General features: G+C 42.2%; 1 protein-coding gene across 1 annotated transcript in view; it reads right to left on the reverse strand.

The window, feature by feature from the left end:
• Positions 1–5,239: 5,239 nt before the first annotated feature.
• The window catches only part of RAI14 (retinoic acid induced 14), an 86,638-nt gene continuing 71,389 nt past the window's right edge, over positions 5,240–20,488 (reverse strand). Inside the window, exons 6-18 of the mRNA XM_084278114.1 lie at positions 20,235–20,292; positions 19,671–19,741; positions 18,158–18,264; positions 15,709–15,887; positions 15,004–15,032; positions 13,947–14,033; positions 13,250–13,336; positions 12,519–12,579; positions 12,072–12,190; positions 10,024–11,550; positions 9,106–9,255; positions 7,513–7,578; positions 5,240–7,279 (exon numbers count right to left, since the gene is read on the reverse strand). Of these exons, the coding sequence (XP_084134240.1) occupies positions 7,202–7,279; positions 7,513–7,578; positions 9,106–9,255; positions 10,024–11,550; positions 12,072–12,190; positions 12,519–12,579; positions 13,250–13,336; positions 13,947–14,033; positions 15,004–15,032; positions 15,709–15,887; positions 18,158–18,264; positions 19,671–19,741; positions 20,235–20,292 (2,619 nt within the window). The 3' untranslated portion in view covers positions 5,240–7,201. The remainder of the gene's footprint in view (positions 7,280–7,512; positions 7,579–9,105; positions 9,256–10,023; positions 11,551–12,071; positions 12,191–12,518; positions 12,580–13,249; positions 13,337–13,946; positions 14,034–15,003; positions 15,033–15,708; positions 15,888–18,157; positions 18,265–19,670; positions 19,742–20,234; positions 20,293–20,488) is intronic.

A 20,488-nucleotide genomic window follows, 5' to 3' on the forward strand; every position in this document is an offset into this window, starting at 1 on the left:
TGGGCAACAAAGAAACCCAGGAAAAGTTTCCCCTTTTTCTGCACCACTGAAATATGTTCCCAGGGAGGGCAGAGACTGGCTGGGAACTTCACTCCCTCTGGAGCACGGTGTGCAGTGGCATTGGGTGAGCTCAGGTCAGTACTTTGGAAATCCCCTGAGCTCCATCGTTTGTCTTGCAGACCAAAGCCCCAGGGAAAAAACTGGCATTAAACTTGCTTTGTTGTTGGCTGGCTCTTGTAGGCACCAGGGGGAGGTGTTGGGTCTTCTGGTGTGAGGCTGAGGGAAGGGGTGATGATAGCTATTCATGGAGAATGTAGCAGCCTTACACCCTTCTGGCTCAGGTGGCACCAAGGTGTTTACCAAAAAGCCATCAGAAAGCTGGAGCCACAGTGTCACAGAAGGACAGGGCTAGGACAGAGCGTCCCTCATTGTATTGCCTATGTTTACAGAATGAGGTAACAAATCTGTCTGGCACATACAGGTTTTACCCCATATATGCAGAGTGCAGGGCTAGATTAGCAGCACTAAGGGAGGGGGGAAGCCACTCAGCCCAGTCACATCAGCACCAAACTGCAGTGCCTCTGTCTGCTTGAGAACCAGACAGCTGTCTGAGGAGACAGACCGGTACGTACACCGCTCAGTGCCATCCCAAAACGATTCTGGAGGAGCTGGCATATAGGTACAAATGAAGGGGTTGGACTAGGAGACCTTTAAAGGTCCCTTCCAACCTAACACATTCCATGCAAGCTGCTCCCATGACCCTCAGCAGTGCAGGTTGAGGGCTGCAAGCTGCAGGAGATGCTCCTGGACATGAGAGGGGTCGGGGCATTGCACAACCAGGGATTGCACTGCAGAAACCTCACCTCACAAGGGCCACATGCAGTGAGCAGTGGGCTGATCAAGCCCTGTGCTGGGTAGTTCTTTGCAACAACTGCAGATTGGCCTGGGACACCACCATGGCTGGGCCCATCCCAAGCAGTGCAGTGATGGGCTGGTCTCATTCCATCCTCTGAGAATACTCCTGGCTGCTTCTATAGGCACAGCCTTATGAGTCACCAAGAACGTGTTTCTTCTTCCCACAGTTTTAAATTAAGTAGGAGACGTTCTCCCTCCTAACAAGATAAGGAGAGGCAAGAAGCAGGTCCTGGAGGAGCTCCTGCTAGGTAAACCCAGGCTGCTATGGGAAGGGCTCCCAGAGAGGCAGCAGTGCACTGAGCTGCTCAAGCGCCCTCCTGCTACAGCCAGGACAGGGTGATCACGCGTGGCTTTTATTATGCAGATGCTTGCAGGGGAACGTACTGCCAGAGGCACGTTAGTGAAGCATCCTCAGAGGAAGCTCTGCCTCTGCCAGCCAGGCCCCCACAGCCATGGAGCAGTGATGGGATTTCTTCACGCAGGAACAAGGGCAGGAATGTGAGAAGTGCAGATGCCACCCGGCCACCCTCGGGCAGCGCAGGACTCCCACATCCCTGCACGTGTGCTGTGGGGGACAAGGCAGGACGAGCACTGCTGGGGCGCAAGCTGCCCTTGCCACTGGCACAGGGACCCTGCTGCATCCACACACCTTCCTCCTGACACCTTCTGAGGCACCCAGCTGTCAACAGCTGCACAGACATGTCTGCACATGCTTTTACAACATCTGGCCAACTGTGCTCACACCTATCTGTGGCCCCAGCAGCTGATGAATGCACCACTGCTTTTTTGGGAGTTAAATAGCAAGAGCCCAAGGAGCTTTTTCTAGAGATAGGACAATGCAGAATTTTGTGCCTTCACTCCCAGCTGCAAGGGCAGCTCAGCAGGGAAAGAACCCCAGGTCTAGCTCTATGTCCCTCCCCTGCTTTTTGTGGGGTTCTGGAAAATGCAGCTCCTCTTCTTCGAGGGACGGCTCATGGGGGGGCAGCAAACTGCTTTTGGAAGAGCAAATGCAGCCAAACATTTTTGGACAGGGCTTCCGAGGGTGCAGCTGGGCACAGGAGTGTTGCTGCTTTAGGACAGGGGATGCAGGAAGAGTGCTGGGGCCAAGTCCAGCTGTCCAGGGAGAGCATGTCAGCTAACCCTGAAGGGAAGAGTGCCCACAGAGGAGTGACAGCTTCCCAGGAGCACACTTGTGTTTTGATGCAGGTGATGCTTTGTCTCCCGAGAGCTGCCCAGCGCAGGGTACCAGCTGTGGCATCACTCCCAGGCAGGGGCAGCAGGACACTGTAGTGTGTGGAGCCCGCTGGGACAGGCAGGAGCAGACAGCTGCCCGCTGGGATGAGGGGAGATGGGCTACAGCCCTGAGCTCCTGCAGGCGATGATGTCACCTAGATGTGCCTGTTTCCAATCTCCAGCTGCTGGTAGGAGGCCCCATTACCAACCGTCTGAGCATTTCAGGCTGTTGGAAAATACGAGGACAGCCAACAGTGCAGAGCTGGACAGATCAGTATGCAGGCAGGCTTTTAAATAACAGACTGAAAGACTGATGATTGTGTAAATACCTGTGTTAAACTCATCAAATAAGAGTCTTTCGGAGCAGCCAAAGGTCTGTAAACAGGGGCAGATATGTTGCCTCAAAATGCCTCAGGAAGCACAAATTGTATCACAAAACAGATCCTCCTGAAGCCACTGGTGAGACTGGGGACCTCTACTGCTTATGCAAAGGGGCAAAACTGACCCCAGGATCCCACCATCAGGTCGTCCAAGGAGACGGAGGCCAGCATTTCTCCTAGGGAACACTTATGTCACACGCCAGTATAACCTGTGTCAGGCAAAGCATGCAGCTCTCTTAACAGGGTAGGGCTATTCTCTAGCTACAAAAAAATTGAATCTCTGGTTTCATCAAGTAAGTGGGAAATTAGTAAATCACAGATTCTAATTCGCTTCAGTTGCAGTTCACCACTGTATATAATTCTAAGACAGTGATTATTGAAATGACTGTTAACAGAATTGTTACTGTCCTGAGAAGAACAGAGTTATAAAACCAAAATAAAGTAGGGTTCTACTCTGTACTTAGGATCTCTCTCACTTTCAAAAGGATCAGTGAAGACTCTAAGTAGAGGAGGAGTAGGAGGCAGAAGCATTGTGAAACTTTCTAAGAACTGTTTTCCTGAGAGTTGGCTTGAACCCACAGCACCCCCTGTGACCCGGTGTGTGGAACTGGATGGTGTTGCTATGGATGAAGGTTTCAAGGTACTCGAACTCTTGAACTAACTGTGGCCTGACATTAAATTCAGAGCACTTTTAGCCTTCCCTGTGGCAGACCAAAACCACACTGAATAGAGGATTTAAATCAACTGTTTTTTACTAAAGGCCATTTCTGTTAGAAAAAATATGCTGGTTTGTGCTTGTGCCTGCAGCATTCATGCTGGGTTACATCACATCTGCCTACACTGCAACTCCAAAATCTGAACACCCTGCTCCTGCAGGAGCTTTCCCAGGCAGCACCGTGACCCACAGCACAGCTGCTTTGCAGCCGGGATCGTAAGACCTCCCACAGAAGCAGGCTGAGGCCCCACAGACAACTGAAGCCACAAGGTGCTGCCGCCTTCTAGAGATCCAGCCCTGTGCTGGGATGGGAGGCCTGACCACACTGCCTGAGCCAGCAACTCTCCCCACAGGACACGGGCCCCACCGTATTGATGGGCAGATTACTTCAGCCTTCGGTGTCTGCAAGGCCAGCACCAGTGCACAAAAATCCCCAGGACTCTTTGGTTGCTCCAACCCAAGCCAGAGCCTCCCCAGGGGCAGGACAGATGGGCAAAGGCTCACATGGACACCCCTGCACTGCCACTGGGCAGCTCTCTTCCTGTGACCCACATGGACTCCAGCCTCTCGGCTTAGCCTCCTGCACAGTCTAGGCTGGTACCCCACACTGCCAAAGCCCCCCAGAGAGCTGCTGTTATGGCCTAAATGCAGCAAATTAATAGCAATGGTTGTTTATTTAGCTCTGAACCCAGAGATGTGAGGTCACACACCTCCTTCCTCTCACCAGCCAGCCACTGCTTGGGAAAACTCACATAACATGAAGTGAGCTTTAGAACTAAATTGCAGTTCCATGTAGCCATGTGGCATCTGCCAAGTGATTTCCAGCCAGCTTTTGCACTGGCCTTCTCTTGGTTGCTTCTCCTAGGGCACCATGCTGTTGTTTGCTGCAGCACATAGCAGCCTGGATTCCTTGGCTTCTGCTGTCCTGTGCTGACACATAGTAAGTCAGCATTTAGTTGACCTGAGGAACTATCCGGGTTTTCTGCCACCACTGAGCCCCGTGCCAGCCAGCAAGGGGAAGTACCAGCTTCTTACCTTGTGCCTCTGTCCATGAGGTACGTGAACAAACCATCTGGCAGCTGTTTACTCTGGATGTCCTGTTCCTCCGAAACACCAGTCTCATGGGAACAGCACTTACTGGTGTTCTCAGTTCTCCAGAAGTAGGGCAGTACAGGGGAAAAAACCCAAATGTACCAAAACCAGGTACTGGAGGGGTTTAACAAACACTTCCCTTTTTCTAGCCACAAGCCACACTGGAAGCATGCACACACTCTGGTGAGGAACAAAACAAGAGGAAGCTGCTGCCCTCCTGGTGTGGAGCCTGCTCAGGTAGCTGGGGTCATCTAAGAGGGTCAACGGCCCTTGAGCACAAGTATTGGCTATGTACCATTGCATGTCACTGGAGTCAAAAGACCTGTCCATCAAGGAGACACAGAACACTCCCAAGACATTTTTGCCCAGTTGCTGACAAAATCTCCTGAACTGCTTCACTCTCCATCTTCTCATGCCCACTTGGGTTGGCAGAAGTGGGAGGCCTGTTGCTGGTGTCAGCTCAAAAGCCATCAAAGCAGATGTTACCTTCATTGCCAGCTGATCTGGCACAGAACAGGTTTCTGCATACCAGTTTTTCAGCAGCCTTCTTCAAAGCAAACCTGGTACTGAGAGGCTTACAGAGATTTTTCTATAAGAGCCTAAGATCTATTTGATCCCCCCAGGATGTTGCAAAAAAGATGTGCTTCCTGCCACTTGTGTGCTCCATCCTCAGACAGGAAGATATTGTTAGCAAGTAAGTTACTGAAAAACATTTTCTCAAATAAAACCCATGAGAGGGAGAGATGAAGAGAGGCAACAGGGCTGACTGTAACTATTACTAATTTAAAGGGGAGTACACATACTGCAGGTACCTAACATGAAGTGTAGGACACATCTGCACTACACAAGAAGTGTGGTGAAACTCCAGTATAAAAAGTGAGTCAAGGCACAGGAAGAACAGAGATGCAAAAACCTGAAATAGTTTATTTGCTGCATAAGGAAACTTCTTGTAAATTACATATAAAGAAACTTGCTATGCTGTAGTATATAATTTCCAATATTCCACAAGGATAATTGTAATAAATATACGAACCAAAACGAAGTAGAAGACTAAATCCATCAGGCAACCCACAAATGGTTCATCAAGTTTTATCCTTTGCAGCATCAGCATGCTTAGAATCTTGTTGTTCATTTTGAAGTGCTGCAGCAAAATTCTTTTCACATTTCTTTGGAGCATTTTCAAAACCACTTAACAATAAAATACTGTTCAAAATTAGCAGGGATTAGTTAAACTACCCAAAAAAAAGGTAACACCACTGCCTAACTGATGCAAAGGTGTGATTTTATTTTTTTCCTTTTAATATCCATTTTAGTTTTGCCAGGGTTAGGAATTATGTGATATAAGTGCACTATGTGTCCAGTCAGCCTGAGGCACTGCTGACTCTTGTCACATTATAACTCTATATAACGTCATAGATCAAACAGCTCTAGAAGATTTCTCTATTAGAGATATACCCACTAGCAGGAGTAAAACAAATACCATAGTGAAGTTGCAAGCTACTTAGAATGGTTGTACCCTCAAGTGCAGTGTGTGCTTACAAACATTTTTCCACAGTTTCGTACTATACATCAGGCATTTTTATTTGATTTTCAATGTAAAAGTGCTGATACAGGCTGTATGGGTGGCCTATCCCCTAGAAACAACACGTGGAAGTTTCTGACACCTTTTGTTGTTCTCCACCCATCATTTTTACTGCTTTAGGAAGAGCAGGCTCAGTTGCATTTTAAACTTGGCTGCTCTGGACCACACTGACAGACAGACAGACAGGTCTGTGATTCTGCAAGGACCTCGTACGAACTGGAAACACCTCACGCTACGCTTCACTATTACTGAGTACTTGGGGGTATAACAAGAAGCTCTCTAAAACACGATTACCTAAAAATATTTGTTAATAAGCTTAATGCAAACATTATGTAGAAAAAAATGCTTCAGTTACAAAAAATTCATTAGAGGGCCAATAAAAATATACTGAAGAGAAGATCTTTACAAAAGTGAGGTTAGGAAGTATGAGGCATTGACATTTACTGTAAACATCTTGTGTTCACTATAATCCCCAAAAAGTTTATGTTCTGGTTTTGTTCCTGAGCTTCATAGCCAACACTTGCATAGATTGCTAAACCTATCATAAAGGGCTGTTTATACAGAAGTTTCTGTACCGCTTTGTACAGAGCTTCAAGAAACTAATGATTTTACCTTTTGAAATAGTTTCATTCCACTACCAGGCAGTTCAAGGAAACTATGAAGCATGGTGTGATCTTCTGTGTGCTCAGTGCATTGGACAGGTCGGGACAGCTACCCTGCGGGGTGTTCACCTTGAGTAACACCACACGAAGAAGCGTAGCTGCTGATGTTCTGGCTTAGCATAAATACCTACTTCTGCTCACTGCTGCAAGGCTCACTTCTGCTCTGCCAAAGACTGCATATGGCAAAATGTCAGGAATCAAGAGTGCTACAACATCAAGAAATTAAGTTACTCCCCAGTAACAAGATGCAGCTTATAAACAGTACAAAACACCCTACGGAGAATTTCACCTATAACCAGGCAATGAGAGTTACTTCCTCTAAGTTAACCTCCCTCTGCAGGAGGAAGCTAGAAAGTACTTCCAGGGTAAACATGATATGGAGTGGCCTAAGTAAAAGTCTGAGGAACATACTTGCATTTTGGATATGGAAAGCAGGCATGTGTTTAGTTACTGCAGGCGCAAATGCACATGGGAAGTGGTAGAGACAGACAGACAAATCCACCTCACAAACAGCACAAAAACACAAAAGCAGCAAATTGCCAATTTTAAATCTTACGTTAAGGCAAACCTAAATACCCATAAGAGAATTAATAAAAACAGGGAGTTTTTCTTGGCTTTTTGTTTACTTCTTCTGTGATTGGCTTTTACACATCGACAGGATTTGTTTAAGCACCTTCTGGACATCTTCATCCATTTGACCCTAGACAATGGGAGAAAGAAGATGACTGAAGTCAAGCATCTTTCAGGTCTTTAAGATGATGTGCAAATTGGTTTTGAGGTATAGTAATTGGATTGACTTCCCCAAAAGACTCAAGTATGGCTTAAATAGCCATACCTTTTTAGATAAAACTTACAAAGTTCTTACTGGATCTACAGGAGAAACACCCCTCATTAATATACCAACACTGTGTAACTGACAATGTGCAACCATACCTGCACAGCATAGAGAAGATGCATCCTGTAAACTGAGACAATTTCCTGATGTTGTTTCTTTGCTTCCTAGAAAATAGTTAAGCAGACAGTCAGGGATCATTCAGAACTGTTGAATTCAGAACTCCCCAACTAGATTTAGAGAGCTGTGAGGAATTAAAAGAGCATAGTCTTACATATGCATGAAAAACCAGCTCAGACAGTGCTGTGCCATAACGCATCCCAAACATACATTGCTTGGGAGAATGTTCCATAGAAACAGCGTAATTCTACCCAGCCCAGTAAAAAAGGTAGTGAGATGACATCAGTTGTAGAAAGCATGGAGCTGCAAATATGTGGAATGAGGAAAACCAACAATATTCTGACAAATCAACCTTCAACTGCAACTGAGCTCTTCCCTGAAGCTGGTGACCTGTCCGTCAGCTAAGACCTTCCCAGGGAGAGGAGGTGCTTATGAAGGTCTTAACCCATGAAACCCTCAGTTAACTGCTACACATTCGAGCAAGGAAAGTCAACCTCCTTTTTCACCATCCCAGGCTGCCACATTCCAGAAGCCATCTTTCCAAATTAACATGAAGTTGTTAGGAAAGTTAGCCTACAAGGAGGAAAAAAATGCTTCTGTCCTGTTTTAAATCCTACCCTCTTTCCTAACATGTTGCACACCTTTGCACCTCAGACTACTTTGCTGGTCCTTAGGCAGTGGGAGATGTAAAGGGTCCTTTTGGACGTGATGCACTGGGATAAGAAACAGCCTGAGCCATTACAGTGACAGGGTGCACTGTTTAACTGTCTGCCTGTGTATTTCTCTCCACAGCAAGGGAATTTTTCTGTCCCACATCCGTACTGATGACTCCTGCTGTCTGCTGGGGAAGGTAAGACAGCAGACACCAGGTTAAGTCATCTACCCTGTCAGGCTGTGAGTTCCCCTTTCAGACGTAGTGCAGAGCTCTCAACAAAGGCCTCTGGTGGGCAGTGCCACCTTCTCACCCTCAGCGATTAATTAAAGTGCTCCTTTAGACAGGCAAGCTCTCAAAAATAGCAGTTCTGACTCAACCCAGCGTAGAAGACTGGGCCTTTCATGCACAAATACATTAACAAAATAAATCTTTAAGCAGTTTGGAATTTCAGAGAATAACCTATGATCCCTATAAGCAGATGGATCTGCTTGACTTCAAGCTTCGTGCCTTCAGTGACTACAGACTTTCTTCCAGAAAGTCAAACTTATTTTAGCTTTAGAAAACCCCAAAATACTTCAGGTGATGAATGTAGTTGAGGAAACACAGAAATCCACTGCACACTGGCCATATTGTTCACAAATCAGAGCCTCAGCAGCAGGTTTGGTTGCTACATTCCCATACAAGCAGAGGAACTCTGCTCCACTATTGATCTGAGGAAATATACTGTGGAAAACAGCTTTCCTTAGTTAGACTATTTGCAAAGAGCAATTCGTGACTTGCAGATTCCTAATACATTACGGAATTTCTAGATGAAAATTCCTCATTGACTGTGCTCCATTTTAAATCAGGCAAGAGTGAAGAATGGCATACATATCTTCAGAGAACTGGGGATAATGGAGGATTTAATTACCACACTTACAGTCAGTTGGTTTTGCAACTGCTTCACTTGTTGCTGCAATGCCTCCAGCTGCTGGCTTTGTCTTTTGGGGGCACTGGCTGAGTAGGAAAGCTGAGAAAGGCTGTTCAATGCTTCTTTTAGTTTGCTAACTTCCCTGGACATTTCACTGATCTGGAGAGGAAAAAAAACAAACATGTTCTCATGAAAAGCTGCAAGGCATACTGTATCCTGGGTTATCTGTCAGTTGAAATTTAGACATGAGGAAAAACAAGATGTTAGTGAACTCAGTGGCCAGACAGAGACAGGTAAGCAAAGCTCTATTCCCTCCTCCTAGCCCAGTCAATTAAAAATGTGGTTTTTGGTCTGAAAGCCAGCAATATTTATAAACAAGGATTGCATTTACCATCTTCACAAATACTGCTGCTGAACACAAGACAGAAACATACCAGATGTATGACAGTTATTCACAGCTAGAGAATACATAGCTGTTTATAAAGAAATCTGTAGTGACATACAGAAGTTGCAGAAGAACAGAGCACTTTGCTCCTCTGTCACAGAATGGCATGGGTTGGAAGGGACCCCAAGGTTCACAGAGTTCCAGCACCCCTGTCACAGGCAGGGCCACCAACTTCATGTTTTATCTCCCCTGGAATCTCTTCCTGCTGTAAAGCCAACTCCTTTGACTTGAAGAAGTCAAAGTATTCACTTCGCCTGAATAGCATGAACTTAAAAGAGGTAAATGAAAGATCATGCACATCTCTTCACAGTTAGGAGAAAAAAATTGTTTGACACTGGTAATTGTCTTTTTAGATGGGTAAATGCACTGAAAAATTACTCAGCTCTGTAACACTTGACATAACATTGTCTATTAAGTTACCACCTAACATCTTCTGCAGTCTGAACTCAGGTACTAAACTTCCACTGCAGTGAATTACTAACCTTTTTATCTTTATCCTCTTCTAGTTTTGATGAGCTTTCAGAATACCTTTTCATTTCAAGAAGATCTTCTTGAGCTTGATGGTACTTCTGGTGAAGACCAGTCACCTCCCTTTCCTTTGCTTCAAGCAGACTATGCATACCTTCTTTCTCTTCTTTCAAGTGCAAAACTTCATTTCTCAGTTGCATAGCATCTAAGGACACATTTTCCTTCTCTTGGATTACGTCTTTCAGTTTGGATGACAAAACACTAACTTCACCCTCTAGTGAGGACTGGAGCTTCTCGTATGTGGCCTTGGGTACCATTACTTCATTAATTGCAGCTTTTTCTTCCAGTAATTCCTTCTGCAAGTTTCTTATTTCACTCTCCTTGTTGGTAAGGAGTCTTTTCAGCCCATTTATTTCTTCCTCCATCTCCTTTACAGTATTTCTAAGTGCATTCATCACCTGATGGTGTTCAGTAAGTGGCAGAGAGTTTTGTTTCTGAGCATCCAACAGTTGCTTCAGTTCTTCTGCTTCATCTAACACTTTTGTGTACTGGGATTTCACTTCTGATAACTCATTCTCTGCTTTGTACTTCAAAGAATTTGTTACCTGCATCAATTTCTCATGTTCATCTCTAGGAATGTAGTCCAAAGCTATGTCATCTACAGTTTTTCTCTTCTTATAGTCTTCAAGCTCTGCTTGTGCTTCTTTGTACAAATGAGATAATTCACTAAGTTGCCTGTTGAGCTCATCTATCATTCTGTGCATAGCATCTTTCATTTCTCCAGCTTCAGCACTAGATTCCAGCTGTGTCTGATTTGCCAGCTTGTCCTGTAGCCTTTTAATTTCCTCTTGCCCTTCTTTATATCTCTCAATCAACAATGCTTTCTCCTGATTAATGTTATCAATGACTGAGCAGTATGAATTCTTCATTTCCTCACACTCCTCCACAGACATTTTGCTTGCCACATTCTGCTCTCTTTCTTCAAACTTTTTCTGTAGCTCTCTCACTTTCTCTTTTTGCCTTTCACTTTCCTCCAATGCTCTCTTCAATTCTTCCTTTAGCATTTCAACTTCTCCACACGTAACCTTCAATCTACTCAGATCAGAACTTGTTTCTTCACTTTCAGAGGAAATGAGACCCAGCTTCATTTGCCTTTGTGCATTTAAAACCTCCTTCACAGTTTCCTCATACCTGTTCTGAGTTTCTTGGAGCTTCAGGTTAAGATCAGAACCATTTTCTGAAACATCTGTGCTATTTAAGTGATCTGTTTCTGGGACTCTAGACTGGACCTGAGCTTCTATGTGCTTTATTTTGGCTTCAGAATTATCTAATTTCCTCTGTACATCCTTTAAGTCTTCCTGGAGATACTTCATTTTTCCTTCACTGGGGCTTGCCAACTTCTCTTGAATTTGGGTGGCATTTAATGTAGACTTCAGCTCCTGAGCCGAGAACTCATTTTGTTTATCTGTCACTTGCTCAAGCTCTGTTTGGGTTGAATGATAAGAGTCTATAGTTGAATCCACTTCTTTAGGTGTTCTTTCCTGTGCAAAAAGAAATCCAAACAATTGGACAATAAAAACAACTACATTCTTTTATACATATATATATATTAGCTAGCTAGGCAAGAAAATCTTACTACTTCCTACAGAGACAGACAATTAAAGCACCATGGAAGAGACTTCTAGAAAAAACTCAAATCCCAGCTGCTCCCATTTAGTCATCTCCAGCAAGAGAAGGCAGTAAGTGCCAAGCTCCTCAGAGTCTGGGCTGATCTCCATAAGCTAATAATCCAGGCTATGCAAATTAAAATTCTGCTAACACAACTGTTAACAACATCTTTTAGAATGTGGCTATCATAATAAACAAAGTTATTCAGTAATTTATGGGAAAATTGAGATCAAAACATTGATTTAATCCTTTGGGGCAAAGTGTTTCCATGATCTTACCACTGAGAAGCTTGTTAAATGATCTTCACAGCACACCTCTTAAAAAAAAAAAGCAAGCAGTTCTTTGTTCTGCTAGCAGATTAAGAGAGCAATGTAACAGCACAAAGATATGCCACCTGCAATTTGTCCTGCAGCTCCTTATTGTGCAATGTCAAAGAAGCAATTTTTGCTTGCATCAACAGAAGTAGATCCTGCTGGTCAGCTTCAGAACTCACATCCAATAAACTATCAGCACCTTTGGAGGGGAAAAAAAAAGATTCAGAGGCTTTCAAAAAGCTGAAATGCTGTCTAGTTAGTTGTTTTAACCTTTCAAATTAAACCATTTATTCCAACTTGGAACAACTGTTCCAAGAAACTCCTTTCCCAAAAATGTTAGATCACCCAATAGGAGCAGGAGGTTTTGGTGGGGAGCTACTAGCAAAATTACAAAACATTACTCCCAAGAGTTGCTATGCCTCACATTCTAGAGGGGAAAGGCATAGAGGATTTCTGACCAAGTTTCAACATTTTACACCACCTAGAACACCTGAATAAATACAAAATAAGGACTTGTTACTGTGTACCTGTTGTGCTGTCACTCAGTCTGTCTTTATTATCGCGATGAAAGGAGCTGAACTCTTCCTGCTGAGACAGCAAAAGAAAGTGTTTTCAAAGAAAGCAGATGTGTAGTTGGACAGTTCACCAAAGAGAAATACAGACATTATCGGCCTTGCTGGATCAAGCCTGGCAAAATGGATTTCACTTATTTCTGGGGTCTTGTTTAATTGTAGCATGTCACTAGTATTTCAAAATCAGCTATGGCCATTCCAGTTCCACTGCCCAGTTCTCATTAAAAATTAATGAAATACAGGCAGCTAGCTCATAGACAGTTTGGAAGGCTACAGCCTCTGCAATAAAAAAAATCAATATATTATAATATAGTTAAAAAAATCCTCAAAATCATAAGGTAAAGATCAGACAGAACACAGCTATTTCCCTAATGTCTTTATGCCTTTTGGTGAGTCTCTGCTTTGGCATTGTGAAATGTGATGCACTTCACTGGTGTCAGGCAATGAGCTCTCTCAGCATCAATACTTACTCTTATAACCATATTTGTAAATGCTGACTTATTTTAAAGTAATCCACACTTGCTTTATAAATTACCTTGAAATAGATTTGTTTTCCTTTTTGTTACTAGAAGTCAGCTAATTAATTCATGGGAGGCACTACAGTCAGCAAGAGAGATTATTAAGCAGAAAAGTTTAAGATACTACACTTTCCTTCCCTAAGCTTCACAGGAACAGAAAACTGATACCTTGCAGACCTGATCAGCAAAGAAAGCCTGTCCTTTTCCGGTCACAGGAGTTGAAGTTGACGAGAGTGGAGAGGACAAATCACTAAGCTGCAAAGATTTTACATAAAAAGTTAGGTATGTGTAGCTGTACATACTCTCACACATATTAAAGAGTACTTTTCCCTGCACTAACAAAACTCACTGCTGTAGGTTAGCTTCAAAGAACAGATCTAATTAGTCAACGCTCTTCTGATTCAGAATTATATACACAGTGTAACTGTCATACAAGTAACATTACAATTTAACATAAACCTAACAGTTAAGCTGTATTTTGATCCTATATAAATCTATTTAAGTACTTCACTTTCATATGTATATGTGCATATAACAATGTGTACATATATACATATAATTAAAATATATGTTATTATTTACTTATGGAAGTTGGCAAAAACAGGAGACCTTCAACTTTAGGTGGAAGAAGCAGTTGTACAGTAAAATTTGTACAGTTTTATCAGACCATGCTGTATTTCAAGAAGTTTTGCTTAGGTAACCTAACCAACGTGTTTTCTTGGTGTCATTCTAATGCCAGGAAAAGCAGTTGTGGAAACACAGGCTGACAAAGTAAGAGTGACACAGGAATTCAGCCTGTACCATTCATAAAGTTCAAAATGCTTTTCATCCTCTATAAGCATCTCAAAATTGATCTTTTCTTTACCTGAATAGGACTGATAGGAGGAGGTGGGGCTTTGCGTTTTTTTGGAGTTCCACTTCTTTCTGAACTTAATTTAGAGCCTTGATCATGCTGAAAGTTTCACCAGCCAGAAAAAGTAGGTTTGTTAGTTTGGTTAGTAAAGTCCGAGCAAGTTGTTTTATTTAAAAAAAAGAAAAAAAAAGAAAAAAAAGAGAGAAATAACAATAAAATCCCACATTAATATCAACTTTAGCAGCCCATGCAGTGCCTTATTTTTTTCCTATGTGAAGGCTACATCTATACTAACACAGAGATATTAAACATGCCTGACAATAAGAGTCTGCCCCTTGTAATCCATGCTTCAGTGAAAACAAACAAGATTTAGTGAAAAAGCAAAAGCTGACAATAGGTTTAGCACTGGTGATCTTAAATACTTCTATAAATATGTGGACCATTTATGCCATTCTTAATAGCTACCATCTTTTCTCTCCTCCGACTTCTGCCTGAGTTCCCTGAAAAACCCACCTCTCCACTCAGAGGAGGAATGAATCAATGCACTGTGCCCTTCTCCCCTTTCCAGCCACCAGCAGGTCTACAAGGTCTACATGCACTTCAAGATACAATACTAAATAAAAGTGTGAGAAACTAATTTAATTTTACTAAATCTGCTGGGATTATTACAAGGTGGGTGTCTCAAGTAAGGTGAAAGTAAGGAAAACCTTCAATTATGTCTTGGAAACAGGGAACCTTTCTAGGTCATCTCCACTCTTGACAGAGGTAGGGAGTCCAAAAGCCAGACTCTTGCATTACACATGGGAAAACTGGCACATCTTCCCAGCACATGTGCACACACACACATCCTCCTTTCCCTTTCCCACTGAGGGTGCTGGCTGCTACTAGAGAGAAGCTACATCTAAAAGCCACATTCCTGAAACACATCTTAAATAAGTGACAAAAACCTTTCACTCTACAGAGCAGTCAATGATGGCAAATCTCATTGACATTTACTAGTGTTCCTTGTCATCCCAATCACGTTAAATATAAACAGTTCAAGTATTTTTAAAATGAAAAGAACAAATACCTGCTTTGCTTTTGTTGGTGACTTTGTATCTGTGAAGCAGAAAAGAAGTGGAATTAAGAACAGCTATAAAAGAAAAAGTTATATGCCATTCCTAACCCATCTCTCAGCTCTAATTCCCACACCACAATAACTGTACTTGGTTTTTAAATTTCTGTCTCAAATCTGAGAAATATACTTTAATATTCACATTCCATTGGAACCATTCTCTTTCCTCTGATGCTTTTCGGGTTTCAGACTGAGGTAAAATTGAAAGAATTGTGACAATTGTTATTCTACGAGTCTTTTATCATTCTTGCAAATTAGTTTTCTACTTTAGAAATCTGTCCTGGTTTAATTCAAGTAGAGGGTTTTATGGTCAGTTTCTTCCTCAATCCCTCTACTGAGGACTTCTATGTTCCACCTACTCTTCCATGTAACAAAACCGGGATCTATTCTAAATTGTAAGCAGGACTTCACAACGCAGCTACATTGGCTTACCTTTTCTTTCTCCAAAACACCGCTCTTTGGCCTGCTCAGTGCTTTATCCCATGCTAAATATTACCATCTATGGCAAATTTTTGTGTTCTTGGAAGCCTCAGCTAGACCGTCTTGAAGGTGGCTTTTGAGACTTCTCATGTGACCTTATGAAGTGAATTTGTTCCTCACTGAACATACAAGTAGCCAGTTCAAGACGTGAAAAACTGGAGGTGAGAATCTTTCACATACCCACATCCTGAGACAACTTAGATGACAGGAGAGTCTGGATCCCTGTATTCTCGGACAGCTTGGAGTAATGCAGGGCATTCTGTCCAAAGACATCTACTAAACTGGCATCTGCACCTTTCTTAAGGAAGGCTTCCACCATGTTAAGGTTACCAGCTTCACAAGCTATCATCAAAGCAGTTCTGGACAAAAAAACCAAAAAAAAAAAGACACAGAGAGTAAAGTCAGCAGCATAATTTTAAGCAGCAGATTTTATTTTTTTTTTCCCCCCAGGGAAAAAGTGTGACAGTTCTTGTGCAATAAAGTCCAAGATTTTATCAACATGTACTGACACATACACATTAACTGTTCCTTCTTGCAAACACCCCCCTGCCCTGCCTCCTCTTCCCCAAACTCCCCAGGCAGGCATTCTGCAAAGACGTGTCGTGCTCTGCACAGGTCTCCCAACATTTCTAAAGATGTGTTCCTGAGGCTGAGAGGACAATCATAGATAGGAAAGGATGCAGCAAATGAAGTCATGACTATCAAATCCCACTGCCACACTCCAACTGCAGCTCAGCAAGTGGTTGTATAACATGAAATCATTTATTTCATTGCTGCTCTTCTCACCTTGCTTTTAAGACAAAACAAACAGATCTCAATCAAGGCAGCAAACAAACAGCAAAGCTCTTCAATAAGACTGAGATGAGGGTTTGACTTCAAATCCTGACCTACTCTCAGTTTAAGAAAAAAATAAAAATTCAAGCAGAACACAATCAATTCCCTCTACCTCACAGGGCAGAGAGGCAGAGCCAGGTCCTAGAGTAAGAGGAACATACAGGAGGAGTGTTTTCCCAACGGGTTATAACTGTTTTTCTCAATTACCTGAAGAGGTCATAACAGATGTACAGAATAATTACAAGCACACAGGAATCCTCACCTTTCAAGCATGCTCTAATACTGCTTTGCTGCTTAGACATAACTCTCCGACATCAATATGAAAACATGCCTAATAGGTGGACCCAGTTCACTGTCAAACACATTTCTCAGTGGTATGAGGTATGATACTTGTAGGCATGAAACTACAAGTTACTACAGTAATATTTGCTAGATATTAAGACAATCATTTCACTGATGAATTAAACACACTCCCCATAATGCGTAAGCCCCAGAGAAGTGACGGCTATTGCAGTGCTGCACTTAAAAAGCAGCGCTGAGTAGCAACTAGGGTACCACTCCCATAGGCGTGATTTTAGATTACCAAAATAATTCACTTAGCCTGGACAAGGTAGGACACTGGAGATGCCCTTTTCAAAGTTTACCTCCTTCCTTTCCTGTTAAGGCTTCTCCTTTCCAGTAAAGTCTTGACCATTTTTATGAACACAGGATGCAGGAGTAATCACTCTCCTTACCAGAAGGAAAGTGAGAAGTATAATGGTACATGCCATGTTATATAATTTTCTTGCTTCTACAAAGAATTCTTTCTTTAAAAAAAAAAATAAATATAAAAATCTGTGGTTCCTATTGAAGACAGGAACACCTTCAACTAAACTAGAAACCCTTAACATTGCCTGCTAATTAAACAGTAAGAGTGAAGGAGAAGACAGAGCAGCACCTCAGGTTCAAAGTGCCGATGAGGCCATTCAAACCAACCAGGACAACAATGGAGTTTTCCTTAGACAACTTAAAACAGAGAGCACTAATAAACTCTGAACTGATAAAAAACAAGTTAGGGCACAGTTTTATTCTCCCAGGTGCTGCCAGAGAACAATATGAGCATTGTAGCACATATAATAATTAAGATTGCTATCAGGTCTATGTGCAAGTCTTCTCAGCATCATACTTTATGTTCACAGTTTAACCAACTGTTAATCAGCCCATGAATTTCAGAGCCTCTTGATCCTCATCAGCATCACCAAACAAGTGCATTCTTCACTACAAGGATGTTGCTTTTTAAAAACAGTTCCCACACACACAGTATCCATTAATGCAATAAATCTCTAGAGTGGCACCTTGTAAGATGATAGCATTTGCACTAAATGGCTTTAGTGTATTTTTCTCTTGCTGCTACATCATGGTAGAAAAAAGAACCCTGCCGATGTTGCACCAAGTAAGTGTGTTAGGATTTAAGCTGGAGAAACCAACTCATATCAAGACAGGAGTGGCATTTAAAACTGGGAGACATGAAAAGTGATGTGTGGCTAAGTGCTATCAATCAGATTCTCGCAGAAATAATTTTAAAATAGGATTCACTGCCCTTGTAGCCCAAGGGAAATGTTACAGGCACATCTAGGTTTTTTTATAGTTGCATAGTTTCTGTTTCACCATTCCCTTCAGGGAGAATTCTACATGCCTTCTCCGCAATCAGTAGTTACTGTCTAATACAGAAGGTATTATTTCACCTAACAACAACTATTTTAGGAAGAATTTTCAATCAGCCTTGGAGAAGAATTAACACGTTAACCCGCTGTACCTTCCATTTTTATCCCTGGTGTTGATGTCTGCTCCATGATCCAGAAGGTATTTGCAGACTTCCGTATGACCACTTTGTACTCCAAGCACCAGAGGTATATTCCCATCCTAGGAATGCATTTGAAAAAGAAAAAAAAAACAAAAAAAACTATCAACAATAACCCATCTATTTACCATTATCATTATGAGATTTAAAGTTCAACTAGGTACTTAATTTCTACACAGCACAAGTGAGGCACTATCAGTACACACTTCGTGTTCCTAAAATGAAGCTGAGTTTACCTCAGTTCCTCTCTGGACCACTGAGGACGCAAAGCATTAGCAGCAGGAATGCTTTTTGCAGTTTAGACTCCCTTTGCTGTTTGCTTAATGCTACCATTATTTTGGAACTACACAATATTACACAATGTAGCTCCACAACAGAAGTGTTATTTTAGCAAAGTACAAGGCAAAAATGAAACATTTCATATAATCACAGAATGGCTTAATTGGAAGACACCTTTAGAGGTCATGTGGGGTTTCTCTCTCTCCGCTCTCAATCAAAACCTAGGCAAACTCCAAGGTACAGTACACTCCTCACAGACTTGTGGAATCAAGCTTTATGCATCTCCAGAGGCAGAGATACCAGGATGTCTCTGGGCACCAGTTCCTTTGTTTGACCACCTTCATGGTAATATGTTTTTTTTTCCTGGAATTTCCCCATTGGATGCACTGCCCATATTCTGAACGTTGTTTGTCATCTTTTTTTCCATGCACATTTGGGGCTGGTCTGGCTCCCTCTCCCTATAATGAACCATGGTATAGCTGAGGACATTTTTAAGATACTCCTACAGAGTTCTCAACACTGAACAAAACTTTTTTGCTTTTAAAATGCATCTGCTGAAAGTTTAGGTCTAACCTCTGTGACAGATTTTTTTTTTTTTATTAGCAAGACCAGATAAGGAGGAGATAGATCCAAGTCAGAAATAAACAAAACAGGTTTAAATATTTTTATGCCTTTTTTTTCCCTTCTTTTTTGCTTTACTTCTGTCAGATCTCCCCCCTTTATCATCAGAGGATTTTCTATCAGGCAGTTGCATCGTTCCCAAAAACAGACCTGCCTGTTTGCCAACATTTTACCATGGTGAACGTAGCGTTCCCTGAGCCTTCAGACTACATCAACTATATTTCTTCCTCTCAGGTTTATCATATCCTGGTTGGGCTTTGTGAGCATTTCACAGGACTTAGCCACATATGGGCCTTCTCCAAAGCCCACTGGTGTTGATGGGAAGATTTTTAATCATGTTTTGAATATATCCAAACAGATTGTCACTAGTTGTACCAATGCCTCAATTTAAGCACCAGTACTTCCCCACCTCTGCTATGGCAAGCTGCAGAGGAAACTTCCTCCATGAGGGAAGTCCAAGAAGAAAGCACAGTAGCGCTTTGAACTGCTGCAGTTGAGACTGACTGGAGTAGAAGCTGGTAAAAGCTCTGAAATATCTGAAGAACACAATGGGAGAAGAGGTACTTACCAAATCTTTGACATTTACTGGACATTTGTATTCACACAGAAGTTGAACTGCCTGAAGACAACCACATGCAGCTAAAAATAAAAAAAAGGATAAGCATGAAAGTCCATTAAATCCCATTTTCACAATTTCTACTTAGTGCGTCCACTTTCAGTAATGCTGCAGCATTACAATGATGTTCAAGAAAAACAAATTATGTTTTTCTGCTTTAAGAAGCAAGGACAGAAAGACTAAAATAAAGAACAGCAACTTGTATGCAGAAATATAAATATTCAATGTCCAAATTAGTAAAATACATGATCTTTAAAAACAGAATCAAACCCAATCTTAAGTAGTGCAATGACTCTGCACTTGAAAGTGTGCAAGTTGAGCTTGTTAACTGTGATTTAACTGAAATTCAGCATTCACAGTACTTATCTAAAATAATACCTGCAATTTGCAATACCTCTAATCAGGTGGAGCTGTTAGATTTATGTATTTAGAACCTCAAAAGACCCATCAGGCTGAAGAGCTGGGAATATCAAGCACAACAAAATAGACAGTACAAGCTCTCGACAAAGAAGTTACCTGCATAATGTAAAGCTGTTTTCCCAGAATTGTCAGTGCTGTCTGCTGGACATTTACTCTGCACAGTTCCATAAAGAGAAGGGGAAAAAATGCAATTAGAGAAACACCAAGAAAATAAAAATGTTTGATGCTGAACATATTTTCTCAAAGTTTTACGAGCTACTCCAAAGACAGGATACTGCAGAAAGGCACAGCTTTCCTCCCTACCAACACGGGCTCTCCTTGCTTGGTACCAGCTTTCAGGTAGTTAGAAA

Source organism: Gallinula chloropus, assembly GCF_964237585.1.
Source record: "Gallinula chloropus genome assembly, chromosome: Z".
Taxonomy (NCBI): domain Eukaryota; kingdom Metazoa; phylum Chordata; class Aves; order Gruiformes; family Rallidae; genus Gallinula; species Gallinula chloropus.